This window comes from Indicator indicator, chromosome 12 (genome assembly GCF_027791375.1).
Source record: "Indicator indicator isolate 239-I01 chromosome 12, UM_Iind_1.1, whole genome shotgun sequence".
Lineage (NCBI taxonomy): Eukaryota > Metazoa > Chordata > Aves > Piciformes > Indicatoridae > Indicator > Indicator indicator.
The window spans coordinates 3,589,301-3,604,508 of record NC_072021.1 but is presented as its reverse complement, the minus strand read 5'-3'; the positions used below and the strand labels follow the sequence as shown (position 1 = coordinate 3,604,508).

At 52.3% G+C, this 15,208-nt stretch overlaps 1 protein-coding gene across 1 annotated transcript in view; it reads left to right on the top strand.

Annotated features, from left to right (window-relative positions):
- LAPTM4B (lysosomal protein transmembrane 4 beta) overlaps nucleotides 1-15,208 on the top strand; it is a 53,808-nt gene that overhangs the window by 27,149 nt on the left and 11,451 nt on the right. The window contains exons 3-5 of the mRNA XM_054385506.1: nucleotides 3,312-3,385; nucleotides 4,003-4,125; nucleotides 14,265-14,363. Of these exons, the coding sequence (XP_054241481.1) occupies nucleotides 3,312-3,385; nucleotides 4,003-4,125; nucleotides 14,265-14,363 (296 nt within the window). The remainder of the gene's footprint in view (nucleotides 1-3,311; nucleotides 3,386-4,002; nucleotides 4,126-14,264; nucleotides 14,364-15,208) is intronic.

The following is a 15,208-nucleotide window of genomic DNA, read 5'->3' as shown; positions in this document are numbered from 1 at the left end:
TACATGATCTCTGAGCTCCCTTCCAACCCTTGACACCCTGTGATCCTGCGATCTCTGAGGTCCCTTCCAATCTGAGCCATTCTATCATTCTAGGATTCCCCATGCTCTTCTCTTCTCCTTCTTGTATTTGCCTTTTATGAAGAAACATTTCTGAGGTCAGCTGTGTGTGCTGAAATTCTCAGATGTGAAATTGCTGAACTACAGGAAGGTACATCAGCTCTTATGCTAAGGAAGGTCCCAGAGCTGTTATCTAGATGTACTTGTGTTGATAAATAATGATAATAATGATAATAAATACCAGCAGCTGTTATTCTCGTTACCATTTTTGATATTCCTATCAATAGCAAACAGACAAAGCAGGCAGAATTTGCATGAAAAGTGTCCCTCTCTTTCCCTCCCTTCTCCAGCAGGCTCCTTCATAAGAACATCTGAAAATAGGTGGAATAGTTGGAAAGAAATTTATCAGCTGAGTCACAGTAGTGGAATTATGGCTAGCCTGAAGTTAATGACAGATTTCCCTTGGCTTCCAAGGGACCAGGATTCCCCCAGTATTTGTACTGCTGTTAATTTCTGGCTCTGCTCAGGACTTGTTTGTGGCAAATTTTCAATTTTCTGTTCCAGCAGTGGGAAAAATTCCTGCCACATGCAGAGCCAGAGCCAGAGCCAGAGCCAGAGCCAGAGCCAGCCTGGTGCAGACTGCTTGAAAATGCCAATGCAGCATCAGTTCTTCTACAAATGGCTGCTCAGCCTTCATTTCCGGATCCATCTTGGTTCTCAGGGCAATACCAGAGGCTATAATATGTCTGTCTGATTAAGCAGAGAAAAGATTTGCCTGAGCTTTTCCCTTCAAAACTGGAAAAGGGAAAAAATGGGGAGGGAAAATAAAAGCCTGTGAGCAGTTGCCAGGTGGTAGATGGAAGTGTGTGGTTTGGCTGCCTCTCCAGCACAGAATCATAGAATCACAGAATAGTCAGGGTTGGAAGGGACCTCAAGGATCATCCAGGTCCAACCCCCCTGCCATGGCCAGGGACACCTCACACTACAGCAGGTTGCTCACAGCCACATCCAGCCTGGCTGCAAAAACCTCCAGGGATGAGGCTTCCACCACCTCCCTGGGCAACCTGTGCCAGTGTCTCACCACCCTCATGGGGAAGAATTTCTTCCTAACATCCAATCTGAATCTCCTCGTTTCTGGTTTTGCTCCATCTGGGAGCTGGGCAAAATGTTAGGCTTCCTCCTGTGCTGAGCCCATTTAGTCTCATCTTTGGTTTTATTATTTCCTCAGGGGCTAAGGGAGTTTATGAACTAGAAGCTAGACTAGGAGAAAATAGAAATGTGTGAGCTGCCCTGTGTAGTACTCTGGGCAGGAGATAGAAAAGCCCTGGAAATCATTTTGGCTTCCCAGAGGGTTTTACCTCAGTCTTCCCTCAGCTTCCCCAGGCACACAGACCATGATCCTGATGTGATAGAGAGCAGCCCTGAGGAAAAGGACTTGGGGGTGCTGATGGATGAGAAGCTGGACAGGAGCAGGCAGTGTGAGCTTGCAGCACAGAAGGCCAATGGCAGCCTGGGCTGCATCCAAAGCAGCATTGCCAGCAGAGCCAGAGAGGTGATTCTGACACTTTGCTCTGCTCTGGGGAGACCTCACCTGGAGTGCTGTGTGCAGGTCTGGAGCCCTCAGAACAGCAAAGACATGGACCTGATGGAGTGGGTCCAGAGGAGGGACATGAAAATGGTCAGGGGGTTGCAGCAGCTCTGCTATAAGGACAGGCTGAGGGTGTTCAGCCTGGGGAAGAGAAGGCTCCAGGGAGACCTAATAGCAGCCTGCCAGGACCTGAAGGGGGCTACAAGAAGGCTGCAGAGAGACTGTTTGCAAAGGCCTGTAGGGACAGGATGAGGGACAATGGCTTCAAACTAGGTAAGAGCAGATTGAGATTGGATGTTAGGAACAAGTTCTGCACCAAAAACACCTGAACTGGTTTCTTTAAAGCCAAGCAGAAACCCCAGCAAGCTGCCTAGGACAAGAGGCTGCATAAGCACTGCAGTGATCCAGGTACAGCCATTCCAACCATGAATGCCATGGGAAGCACAGCATGGCTGGAAAAAATATCCCCACTGCCCTGTTTGTTTCTCATTTAATGTGCTTCATATCTGGTTTTGTTCTGATTAATTGAAGCTGACACAGCTAAAAAAGCAAACAAAAAAAAGCCCCACAAATAAACAAAACCAAAACCCAATGAAGCCTTAAATGAGGAAGAACCAGCTTGAGCCAACTGGGACCTGGCATGGTGGAGCACAGCTAGGGAGATGTAGGGAGCATGAGAGTGTCAGAGCAGAGTTTCAGTGTCAAGTTTATCACAGACTGTGAGGCTCTGGCTCTGAACCAGCACTGCTGTGGTCAGGGGCAAAGCAAGGCCTGTGACTGCTGCATCTGCTGCCAATGACAAGGCTAGGAGGTGACTGGGGTTAAGAATGGACAGGAGAAACACATGAGCAGTGCCTTCCAACTGATGGTGGAAATAAAGAGAGTGATCAAAGAGCCTCGTTGACAAAAGCTTTTGACTGAGGATAGTTTCTACAGGCAGCCATCTCCACCTCTTCTCTTTCATCACTTACACCTGGTCTGTTCAGAACAAGCTTGGTTTCACAGCATGGAAACAAAGCTTCACAGATTGCATTGGGCTGGAAGGGAGCCTCAAATGACATCCTGTCCAACTCCCCTGCACTCAGCAGGGACACCTCCAACTAGAGCAGGCTGCACAGGGACATATCCAGTCTCATCAGGAATGTCTGCAGGGATGGAGCCTCAACCACCTCCCTGGGTAGCCTGTTCAGTATTTCACCACTCTCACTGTGCAGAACTTCCTCCTGATGTCCAACCTGAATCTGCCCTGCTCCAGTTTCAAACCCTTGATCTTTGTCCTATCCCCACAGACCCTTCTGAACAGTCCCTCCCCAACTTTGCTGCTGGTCTCCTGCAGATATTGCAATGAAGCTCCAAGGTCTCCTCAGAGCCTTCTCTTCTCCAAGGCTGAACAGCTCCAATTCTTTCAGCCTGTCTTTAACAGCAGAGGTGCTCCAGCCCTCTGACCATCTTGATGGCCCTGCTCTGGACCTGCTCCAGCACTTCCTATGCTTCTCATATTTAGGAGGTTTCCCACAAGGCCCAGAGATGTCCTCTAGCAATGGCTAAAAGATGCACCTGCCCCCATCTCCACCCACTGCCCACCCTGCCCTTTGAGGTAGTTGGCAAAAGAGCTGAAGGAAACTGCAGACTTCTCTGCAATCATTGTGGTGTGTTTCTCTTCCAGATATGTGCATTGCCACAGCCATTTCTCTGCTCATGATTCTCATCTGTGCCATGGCCACGTATGGAGCATACAAGGTAATTCATTCTGAGCAGTGAAGGTGGGAATCAAGTGAGCTACACAGCTCTGTAGAAACAAAATTAAGGACATTTTTCTCCCTAACAATTTCTTATTTAGCTAAAAACTGAGAGGGGAAAAAAACCCAGAAACCCAAAGCACAAAACACAAAGGGTCAAAGGGGCTGCAGACCTGAACTGCAGCCAGGAAAAATGTTTAGTGGTGGTGACTGTCTGTAGGTTCAGATATGACCAAGCTCTCAGCACACTGTGCATTCAGAGAACTGAACCTTATACCTGCTACAACTGGGTGCAAATCCCTCCAAAGGGGATTTTTTTTTTTTTTGTCCCATTCCATTCCCAAGTCTGTGTTTTGTCCCTCTATTAATCCTATTAATTAGGGGGAGGGGATGGCAGAGGTAAAATCACCTGTGGGACATACACCACCACACAGATCACTGTGGTTCAGCAGCCAGACTGGCTCGGCCTGGCCAACCCTCTTGGTGGAGTGTCCTGTTTATTTCAGATGATTTAGCACTGCATTGTGTCCAATATTCCTCAGGTTCTCATGCAGAAGGACAAATGTCCTTCCGTTGTCACCTGTGGCTGATGACTTCTTGTTTTCTTTCCTTCCTTAGCAACATGCAGCTTGGATCATCCCTTTCTTCTGCTACCAGATCTTTGACTTTGCTCTCAACACGCTGGTTGCCATCAGTGTGCTCGTCTATCCCAGCAGCATCCAGGACTACCTCCGCCAGCTGGTAAATCCCTTGATGTGCACAAGCCTTGGAGGGCTTTAGGGCCAAACCCCAGGGCAAGGTGCACTGCTTGTCCTCTGTTTGGAGCCAGCAGTTTCCTGTTAACTTCCTATGCAGGCCTTGCAAGGTCACAGAATCACACCGAATAACTGAGGCTGGGATAGACCTCTGAGAGCATCCAGTCCAGCCTATGACCTGACACCACCACACCAACCAGACCATGGCACTGAGTGCCACAGCCAATCTCTCCTTAAACACCTCCAGGGACAGTGACTCCACCTCCTCCCTGGGCAGTCCATCCCAGTGCCTAATCAACCTTTCCATCAGGAAGTGCTTCCCAACATCCAACCTAAACCTCCCCTGGCACAGCTTCAGGCCATGCCCTCTCATCCTGTCACAAGTTGCCTGGGAGCAGAGCCTGATCCCCACCTGCCTACAGCTTCCCTTCAGGTAGCTGTAGGGAGTGCTAAGGTCCCCCCTGAGTCTCCTCTTCTCCAGGCTGAACCCCCCCAGCTCCCTCAGCCTCTCCTCATCAGCCTTTCCCTCCAGTCCCTTCCCCACTCTGGTTGCTCTCCTCTGGACCTGCTCCAGCACCTCAAGATCTCTCTTGCAGTGTTGCTCAGAGCTGCACACAGTGCTCCAGGTGAGGCCACCCAGTGCCCAGGACAGGGCAGAATTCCATCCCTGCTCCTGCTGGCCACACTCTTCCTGACCCAGGCCAGGATGCCATTGGCCTTCCCTGCCCCCTGGGCACACTGCTGGCTCCTGCCCAGCTGCTGTCACCCAGCACTGCCAGGTCCCTCTCTGCCAGGTGCTCTCCAGCCACTCACCCCCAGTCTGTAGCCCTGCATGGGCTTAGTGTGGCCAAAGTGCAGGACCCTGCCCTTGGCCTTGTTGAACCTCCTCCCATTGGCCTCAGCCCATGGCCCAGCCTGTTTGGTGTCACAGAATCACAGAATTGCCAGGGTGGGAAGGGGCCTCAAGGCTCAGCCAGTTCCAACCCCCCTGCCATGGCCAGGGACACCTCACACTACAGCAGGTTGCTCACAGCCACATCCAGCCTGGCTGCAAAAACCTCCAGGCATGAGGCTTCCACGACCTCCCTGGGCAACCTGTGCCAGTGTCTCACCACCCTCATGGGGAAGAATTTCTTCCTAACATCCAATCTGAATCTCCCCATTTCTAGTTTTGCTCCATTCCCCCCAGTCCTATCACTCCCTGACACCCTCAAAAGTCCCTCCCCAGCTTTCCTGGAGCCCCCTTCAGATACTGGAAGGCCACAAGAAGGTCTCCTCAGAGCCTTCTCTTCTCCAGACTGCACAACCCCAACTCTCTCAGGCTGTCTCCAGAGCAGAGCAGCTCCAGCCCTCTGATCATCCTCCTGGCCCTTCTCTGGACACCTTCCAGCACCTCCAGATCTTTCCTGTACCAGAGGCTCCAGAACTGGACACAGAGCTCCAGGTGTGGTCTCCCCAGAGTGGAGCAGAGGGGGAGAATCCCCTCCCTGGCCCTGCTGGCCACACTTCTCTTGCTGCAGCCCAGGCTCTGCTTGGCTCTCTGGGCTGCAAGTGCTCACTGCTGGCTCCTGTTGAGCTTCTCCTCCCCCAGCACCCCCAAGGCCTTTTCTTCAGGGCTGCTCTCCAGCCAGTCCCTGCCCAGCCTATATCAGTGCCTGGGATTGCCCTGACCCAGCTGCAGGACCTTGCACTTGGTCTTGTTGAACCTCATGAGGTTGGCTTGGGCTCAGCTCTGCAGCCTGTCCAGGTCCCTCTGGATGGATCCCTTCCCTCCAGCCTGTCTGCTGCACCACACAGCTTGGTGCTGAGGGAGCCTCACTGCCACTGTCCATGTCACTGACAAAGATGTTGAACAAGACTGGTCCCAGTGCTGATCCCTGAGGGACTCCACTTGTCCCTGGCCTCCACTTGGCCATGGACCCTTTGACAGTGTCCTCTCAGTCCTTGCTAAGTCTGTGCTCAGCACCCTTGCAAGGTTACATTTCTAACTCTTATGCCAATATTTGTGCACAGTGCTGGAGCTTTGCAGTCCTGTGGTAGCTCTCAGCACCACTTTCTTCAGGATGAGACTCATGTTGCAAGGCACAGATCATAAGTAATTGCTGTTCAGAGCTATGGTGTTGATACCCAGTGGCTTATTTTTGGTGCTGTTGCCAGGATGTTTTGTTGCTCCTTTCATGTTTATTTACTGGGTTGAACACAGATTTCATTAGGCAGGAGTTTGATTCCATATAGGTTTGGCTGGGCTGGAAAATGGGTTTGGATTCTCAGAGACAATGAGAGGCTCCCTTCTTCCCATGGTCTGCTTTGCCCAAACACCCATCAGCAGTATTGTGTAAGCTTACAACCACAGGGTAAAGAGATGCCCACTAGCCTGTCTCCTCACAGGACCATGTGCTGTGAGGTTCAGGTGGAGCTGCAGAGCTCTGCAGAAGCCAGTGCTGAAAATCTGCCTTGAGAGCTTGAATACAGATTAGCTTGGCTGTGAGCTTTGTTATGTGGATGGAAAACCAGGGAGGGCAGTATAAATAACAGGTAATGAGAAACAGCAGCCTGAGAAGGAGCCACACAAAGCTGTGGGAAGGGGCAGTGTGTCAAGGCAGCAGGAGCTGGGATGCATCAGGGGCCTGTTATCCTTTGCCTTATTTAACACCCTCCTGCATCCACAGCTGGTGGTGCTCTGGGAGAAGGGCAGAGGAATAATTCACAAGCTTCTGAGAGGTACAAATGGGAAAGAGCAAATTACAGTCATAGCTTGGTGAGGGTTTGCAGCTGGCATTGCTGCTGGCTGGAACCCTAATGCCTATCCTTCACCTGCACTCCTTCCCTGTCCTTCACCTTCAGCCCCTCCCTATCCTTCACCTGCAATCCCTCCCTATCCTTCACCTGCAGTCCTTCCGTGTCCTTCACCTGCAGTCCCTCCCTATCCTTCACCTGCAGTCCCTCCCTATCCTTCACCTGCAGTCCCTCCCTATCCTTCACCTGCAGTCCTTCCGTATCCTTCACCTGCAGCCCCTCCCTATCCTTCACCTGCAGTCCCTCCCTATCCTTCACCTGCAGTCCCTCCCTATCCTTCACCTGCAGTCCCTCCCTATCCTTCACCTGCAGTCCCTCCGTATCCTTCACCTGCAGTCCCTCCCTATCCTTCACCTGCAGTCCCTCCCTATCCTTCACCTGCAGTCCCTCCCTATCCTTCACCTGCAATCCCTCCCTATCCTTCACCTGCAGTCCTTCCGTATCCTTCACCTGCAGTCCCTCCCTATCCTTCACCTGCAGTCCCTCCCTATCCTTCACCTGCAGTCCCTCCCTATCCTTCACCTGCAGTCCCTCCCTATCCTTCACCTGCAGTCCTTCCGTATCCTTCACCTGCAGTCCCTCCGTATCCTTCACCTGCAGTCCCTCCCTATCCTTCACCTGCAGTCCCTCCCTATCCTTCACCTGCAGTCCCTCCCTATCCTTCACCTGCAGTCCCTCCCTATCCTTCACCTGCAGTCCCTCCCATCCTTCACCTGCAGCCCTCCTATCCTTCACCTGCAGTCCCTCCCTATCCTTCACCTTCAGCCCCTCCCTATCCTTCACCTGCAGCCCCTCCCTATCCTTCACCTGCAGTCCTTCCGTATCCTTCACCTGCAGTCCCTCCGTATCCTTCACCTGCAGTCCCTCCCTATCCTTCACCTGCAGCCCCTCCCTATCCTTCACCTGCAGTCCCTCCCTATCCTTCACCTGCAGTCCCTCCCTATCCTTCACCTGCAGTCCCTCCCTATCCTTCACCTGCAGCCCCTCCCTATCCTTCACCTGCAGTCCCTCCGTATCCTTCACCTGCAGTCCCTCCGTATCCTTCACCTGCAGTCCCTCCCTATCCTTCACCTGCAGTCCCTCCGTATCCTTCACCTGCAGTCCCTCCCTATCCTTCACCTGCAGTCCCTCCCTATCCTTCACCTGCAGTCCCTCCCTATCCTTCACCTGCAGTCCCTCCGTATCCTTCACCTGCAGTCCCTCCCTATCCTTCACCTGCAGTCCCTCCCTATCCTTCTCCTGCAGTCCCTCCTATCCTTCACCTGCAGTCCCTCCCTATCCTTCACCTGCAGCCCCTCCCTATCCTTCACCTGCAGTCCCTCCCTATCCTTCACCTGCAGTCCCTCCCTATCCTTCACCTGCAGTCCTTCCGTATCCTTCACCTGCAGTCCCTCCCTATCCTTCACCTGCAGTCCCTCCCTATCCTTCACCTTCAGTCCTTCCCTATCCTTCACCTGCAGTCCCTCCCTATCCTTCACCTGCAGTCCCTCCCTATCCTTCACCTGCAGTCCCTCCGTATCCTTCACCTGCAGTCCCTCCCTATCCTTCACCTGCAGTCCCTCCCTATCCTTCACCTTCAGTCCCTCCCTATCCTTCACCTGCAGTCCCTCCCTATCCTTCACCTGCAGTCCCTCCCTTCTGCATGGCTGCCAGCCCTGCTCTGGTGGCAGAACAAGTGCCTGTGTGGCTGCAGCAACTCCCAGCACTCCCAGACAGGAGTTCCCAGGATCCCAGGATGTTAGGGATCGGAAGAGACCTCTGGAGATCTTTGAGTCCAACCCCCTGCCAGAGCAAGACCACAGAATCTAGAGCAGGTCACATAGGAACACATCCAGAAAGGGATGGAAAGTTTCCACAGAAGGAGACTCCACAACCTCTCTGGGCAGCCTGTTCCAGGGGTCTGTCATCCTCACAGTAAAGAAGTTCCTTCTCCTGTTGAGAACCTCCTGTGCTGTAGTTTCCATCCATTGCTCCTTGTCCTATCCCAGGGTGCAACTGAGCAGAGGCTGTCCCTGTCCCCTCCCTCTTGACCCCCAGCCCTCAGATATTGATAGACATTGATCAGATCCCATCTCAGCCTTCTCCTCTCCACACTAAACACCCCCAGGGCTCTCAGCCTCTCCTCCCCAGGCAGTGCTCCAGTCCCTTCAGCATCCTTGCAGCCCTCCCTTGGACTCTCTCCAGCAGATCCCTGTCCCTCTTGAACTGGGGAGCCCAGAACTGGATGCAATATTCCAGGTGTGGTCTCAGCAGGGCAGAGTAGAGGGGGAAGAGAACTCCCTGGATATGTTGTAACCAAGTTTTACTTAGTCTTGATCGCTGTGCCAGAGTGTGAGGGGGACAGGAGCAGGCCTGGAGCTTCACCTAAAAAGCCTCTGCTCTTGTGCTGCAAGCCTGGTGCCACATCTGGAGCCAGCTCACTGGAAGGGTAAAGAGCAACTCATACTCTCAAAATGCCTGCTAGAAGATCACTGTGACTCAAGAGAATCATAGAATGGGCTGGGTTGGAAGGGACCTCCAAAGGTCACTCAGTCCAACCCCTCTGCAGTCAGCAGGGACATCCTCCACTAGATCAGGTTGCTCAGAGCCCTTTCGAGCCTCACCTGGAATATCTCCAGGGATGGGGCGCCAGCCACCTCCCTGAGGAAACTGTTGCCGTGTTCCACTACCCCCATGGGAAAGATACAAAAATAATAGGCCCTGCCATAGCAGAAATACCAGGAGCAGGCTTTGGAAGGTGCTGGGAATGGTGCCTCAGAGCCCTTTGGTGGCACTCATCTCTCCCTTGCTGGTGTAAATCATTTCCCGGACTGGTGACGAAATGCTGCAGCCCTTCAGGAGTGCTCAAAAGAGCAAGGGGGATTTCCAGGCTAATTATAGGCTGATTAGCCTGACATTGCTACCAAGCAGAATTACAGCAGCAGGGCTGAGAGGAGAGTCAATTGATAAAGGATTAGAGCAGAGGGCTGTGATTAATGGCAGCCCAGCCTTACGGAAAGTCGGCTGTGCAGCAAGGCAAACTCATTTGCTGTCCCTGACAGGGTTCCTGGCTTCATCAATAGAGATGGGCAAGGGCATAATGGACTTCTGTGAGGCATCTGACTTCACAGCATGATGTTCAGAGCAACAATAAAGCACCAGATCAATAAAGGATGTATCAGATGGATTGGGAGAGGTTAGCTGGCAGACTGCAAGGGTCATGGCTAAGCTGACCATCTGCCAGTGGGTTTCTATTTTGGGCAGAGAGAGGTCTTCAGGCATCTGCAGTAGATTTCACTCTCTTCCTGGCTTCCATTAATAACCTTGGTAGCCAAGAGGCTGTTCTCAAAGCGAACATCAGCCCTGGGAGAGCTTCCCCAGGTTCACTGTGTAGGGGGATTGAGCCTTCTAGCAGGAGGCTAAGATAGATGAGCCCTCAACACAGGAAGGACATGGACCTGATGGAGAGGGTCCAGAGGAAGGCCACAAAAATGATCAGGAGGTTGGAGCACCTCTGCTACAAGGAGAGGCTGAGGGAGCTGGGGTTGTTCAGCCTGGAGAAGAGGAGGCTCTAGGAGACCTAATAGCAACCTGCCAGTACCTGAAGGGGGCTACAGGAAGGCTGCAGGGGGACTGTTTGCAAAGGCCTGCAGGGACAGGACAAGGGGCAATGGTTTGAAATGAGAGAAGAGCAAATTTAGATTGGATGTTAGGACAAATTCTGCACCATGAGGGTGGTGGAACACTGGGAAAAGTTGCCCAGGGATGTGGTTGGGGCCCCATCCCTGAAGACATTCAAGGCTAGGCTGGACAAGGCTCTGAGCAACCTGATCTAGTGGAGGATGCTCCTGCTGAGTGCAGGGGGGTTGGATCAGATGACTTTTGGAGGTCACTTCCAACCCAAACCATTCTTTGGATTACTATGTCATCCTCTGACAGCCCCTATCCCTGCATTGCCCAAAATGAGCACCTCTCTGTACTTCCAGGGGCAGAAAAATCACTCCTAATAAAGCCTAATGAAGAGGTAAATAGCACTAAGGATGGACTGATTGAGAACCCAAGTTCAGTAATTACTGTGTGCTGCATTGCTAAATACAAAGACAAAATGTAAACATGGAATGGTTCAGGTTGGAAGGGACCTCAGAGCTCATCTACTCCAACCTCCCCACCATGGGCAGGGAAAACTCTCAACTAGACTCAGCTGCTCAGGGCATCATCCAGCCTGGCCTTGAACACCCCCAGGCAGGAGGCAGCCACAGCCTCCCTGGGCAGCCTGTTCCAGAGTCTCACCACCCTGGTACTGAGAAACTTCTTCCTCAGCTCCAGTCTCACCCTGCTCTGCCTCAGCTTCAATCCATTCCCCCTTGTCCTGTCTCTAGACACCCTCAGGAAAAGTCCCTCTGCAGCCTTCCTGCAGGATCCCTTCAGCTATTGGAAGGCAGCTCTGAGGTCTCCCTGGAGTCTTCTCTTCTCCAGGCTGAACACCCCCAGCTCCCTCAGCCTGTCCTCACAGCAGAGCTGCTCCAGCCCTTGGATCATCTTTTTGGCCTCCTCTGGACTCACTCCAGCAGCTCTGTGTCCTTCTTCTGCTGGGGACACCAGAACTGGAGGCAGGATTGGAGGTGAGGTCTCAGCAGAGCAGAGTCAAGGGGCAGAATCCCCTCTCTTGCCCTGCTGCCCACACTCCTCTGGCTGCAGCCCAGGATACAATTTCCCTCCTGGGCTGCATGAGCCAAATTGCTACCAAAGCTATACCTCAATAAAGACAACGTGATAAAAACTCCAGCCCTGAAACTGAGCACAGGAACAGAAAGAAGAAGTGGAAAATGTGCTTATGTAACATTTCTCTGCAGAGGGTTACAGCTGCTGTTGATGTTAACCACTCTGAACAGTGCAGGGAAGCACTAAAGAAAGCTGCTCTGACTAGCAGCTGTCAAAAAGGAGACCATTTCCTGATGCAGAGGGCTGAGTGCTGGTGTAAAAGGTGTTGAAGGGGTTACTCTGGATTTACACCCTCGTGGCCAAGAGCACAGTGATAGCTCTGGCTGCTTAATCACCCTGAAAAAGAAGCAGATCTGGCCTGGTTAAATAATTAGACCTGTAAGGGAAAAAGGGGGTGGTGCATGGAAGAAGCTACTGCATTCAGCTCTAATGAGGCACTGTTGCAGCTCTGTCTGTGAACAAAGCTCTCTTCTAGCTGAAACAGGAGCTTGTGCCTTGCAGTCTTTCAGAACAGTCTTCTGCAACATCCATTTTAAGGGCTGTGTTTTCTTCCAGCAGGCACAAAGACAGCAAAACATCTTTTAGAGGTTGTTCTTTACCCAAGCTGAACTCCCCTGGTGAGACCCTTCAGTGGCTTCCAGTTGCTGTCTGTAATGGCAGGGCCCACTCCTACCTGTGACAGCTTGGAGAGTGCTCAAGGAGGCAGTGGTGGACCCCAGAGCAAGCTTCCCTTCCTCAGCTTCCTCTGTAGCCTGCTTGTGGCTCTCATCCCTTTCCCAGCCCGTGGGCAGAATGAAGCTTGCAAGCTGAGGTGAAGCTCACAGAGAGGTCCTCTCCTCTTGCACTGGGGAGGGATCTGGGGCTGGGTGCCAGGACACTGCTGCCTTTAGACAGCATCCTGAAACATCCTGAAGTTACTATCCAGGAGAGGGCACTCCCTGGTTGGGCTTGGCCTCACCAAGAGGTTTTGTCAGTCCTAAAGAGCAGCATGGATGGACTGAGAGATGCCAGCTGAGCAGCACACTCAGGTCCTGCCTGCCCCAGCAGAGCTGGCTGCAAGGACAAAGGATGAGAAGAGGAGGCTCAGGGCAGACCTCATTGCTGTCTACAACTACCTGAAGGGAGGTTGTAGCCAGGTGGGGGTTGGGCTCTTCTCCCAGGCAACCAGCAGCAGAACAAGAGGACACAGTCTCAAGCTGCGCCAGGGGAGGTTTGGGCTGGATGTGAGGAAGAAAGTCTTCCCAGAAAGAGAGACTGGCCACTGGAATGAGCTGCCCAAGGAGGTGTTGGAGTCACTGCCCCTGGAAGTGTTTAAAACAAGACTGCATGAGGCACTCAGTGCCATGGTTTAGTTGATCAGATGATGTTGGGTGATAGGTTGGACTTGATGATCTCAAAGATCTTTTCCAACCTGGTTGACTCTGTGATTCTTCAGCCAGTGATCCTAAAGTGTTTCAGCAGCATCTGCAGGAGAGAATGCAAAGCTGGGGGGTGTCCTCTTACTCCCCATCTGAAGTTTAAGTTGGGTTTGCATCTTTGCCCTCAGAGAGAGCAGACTTGTGCTGGATAATTAAAGCAGCAGGGGAAAATGGAAGTGGGAGAATTATTTTTTTTTTGAGCTGTTCCATGTTATTGTTGGAATCACCTCCCAAGGGAAGCAGTGGATTCCCTTCCATTGGACAGATTTAAAACTCAGCTTGGCAGGGTGCTGGGCCAGCTCATTTCAGCTACCTGGAAAGGTTGGAGCTGATGATCCTTGGGGTCTCCTCCAACCTGGCATTCTGTGTGATTGTAAGTGACTAGAGCCTACCCTAAGCAGAAAGATTGTGACCTCCTTGTCATGTGTGAGGTAACAGAAGGACCTGGAGCACGTTTCTGTTTGAAATCATGACATTGCCTCCCCGTAGGACCCTTGCCTCCCCAGGCTGTGCACTCCAGCAGCAACACTACCAAGTGCTCTTGGAGAAGCAGTCCAAATTTAGCCAGAGTAAGCTGGGGCAGAATGGACCCTGTGTCTTTGGATCAGATGTTTAGGACAAAGGCTCCCGATGTCCAGCTTTCATAGCATCATAGAATTGTCAGGGTTGGAAGGGTCCTCAAGGCTCAGCCAGTTCCATCCCCCCTGCCATGGCCAGGGACACCTCACACTACAGCAGGTTGCCCAGAGCCACATCCAGCCTGCCTGCAAAAACCTCCAGGGATGTTTTCCTGCTTTGGCATTCTGGAGGGAGCTGTCCCTGGTCTTTGGCAGCCAAAGCCAGTGTAAGGCTCAGTTAGTAAGTACAGGACTTGCCTGCTGCTGCTGAAGATGGCAGGTTCCCTGCTGCAAAGCTCCCAGAGAGGTGTCCTTTGCTGGTTTGTGGCAGATGTGTGCACGGAGGAAAGGAGAGCACACACCACATGCAAAGCAAAGATTCCTCAGCCCTCCAGGGAACCTTTGGCAGCTCACTCTCACAATGCCTGTTCCAGCCACACTTTCTGAAACCAGTCAGTGGTGCAGAGAGCTCCTCCTTTAGCAGCTCACAGCAAGTTCCTGTAAGCTGTTCATTATCCAGGGCACTAATTGAATGGCTCTTCAACGACTCCTGAGATTAACTCAGAGTGGTTTGCTTCTTTTTGTTTATGCAGCCCAGCAATTTTCCCTACAAGGAAGAGATTATGTCTGTCAACCCTACCTGTCTGGTTGTGATTATCCTCCTCTTCATAAGCATCATTTTGGCTTTCAAGGTAAGTGCATTACTGTGTAGAAAGTCTATTTCAGGTCATAGCTGGAATGTCCTTTGCTGGGAGGCCTGACTTTAAAGATCCAGGGAATTCCAGAGCAGGCAGCATGACAGCTCTATTCAAAGCAAAGTGATAAACATTTTTTGGGGAAAAAAAGCATAAAATGTCACAGCTAAATGCCTGGACATAGAGGCCACAGTGGAGAAGTATGGCTGAAACACCTCTGCTATGAAGACAGGCTGAGGGAGCTGGGGTCATTCATTCTAGAGAAGAGAAGACTCCAGGGGGACCTTCCAGTACCTGTAGGGAGGAGGCAGCCACAGCCTCCCTGGGCAGCCTATTCCAGAGTCTCACCACCCTCACACTGATCTTCCTCAGCTCCAGTCTCACCCTGCTCTCCCTCAGCTTCAAACCATTCCCCCTTGTCCTGTCTCTAGACACCCTCAGGAAAAGTCCCTCTGCAGCCTTCCTGGAGGATCCCTTCAGCTGTTGGAAGGCAGCTCTAAGGTCCCCCCAGAGTCTTCTCCATGCTGAACACCCCCAGCTCCCTCAGCCTCTCCTCACAGCAGAGCTGCTCCAGCCCTTGGATCATCTTTGTGACCTCCTCTGGACTCTCTCCAGCAGCTCTGTGTCCTTCTGCTGGGGACACCAGAACTGGAGGCAGGATTGGAGGTGAGGTCTGAGCAGAGCAGAGCCAAGGGGCAGAATCCCCTCTCCTGCCCTGCTGCCCACACTCCTCTGGCTGCAGTCCAGCACACAGCTGCCTGCTGGGCTGCAGGAGGGCACTGCTGGCTCCTGGGGAGCTGCTCAGCCACCAACACCCCCAAGGCTCTTTCTTTAGGGCTACT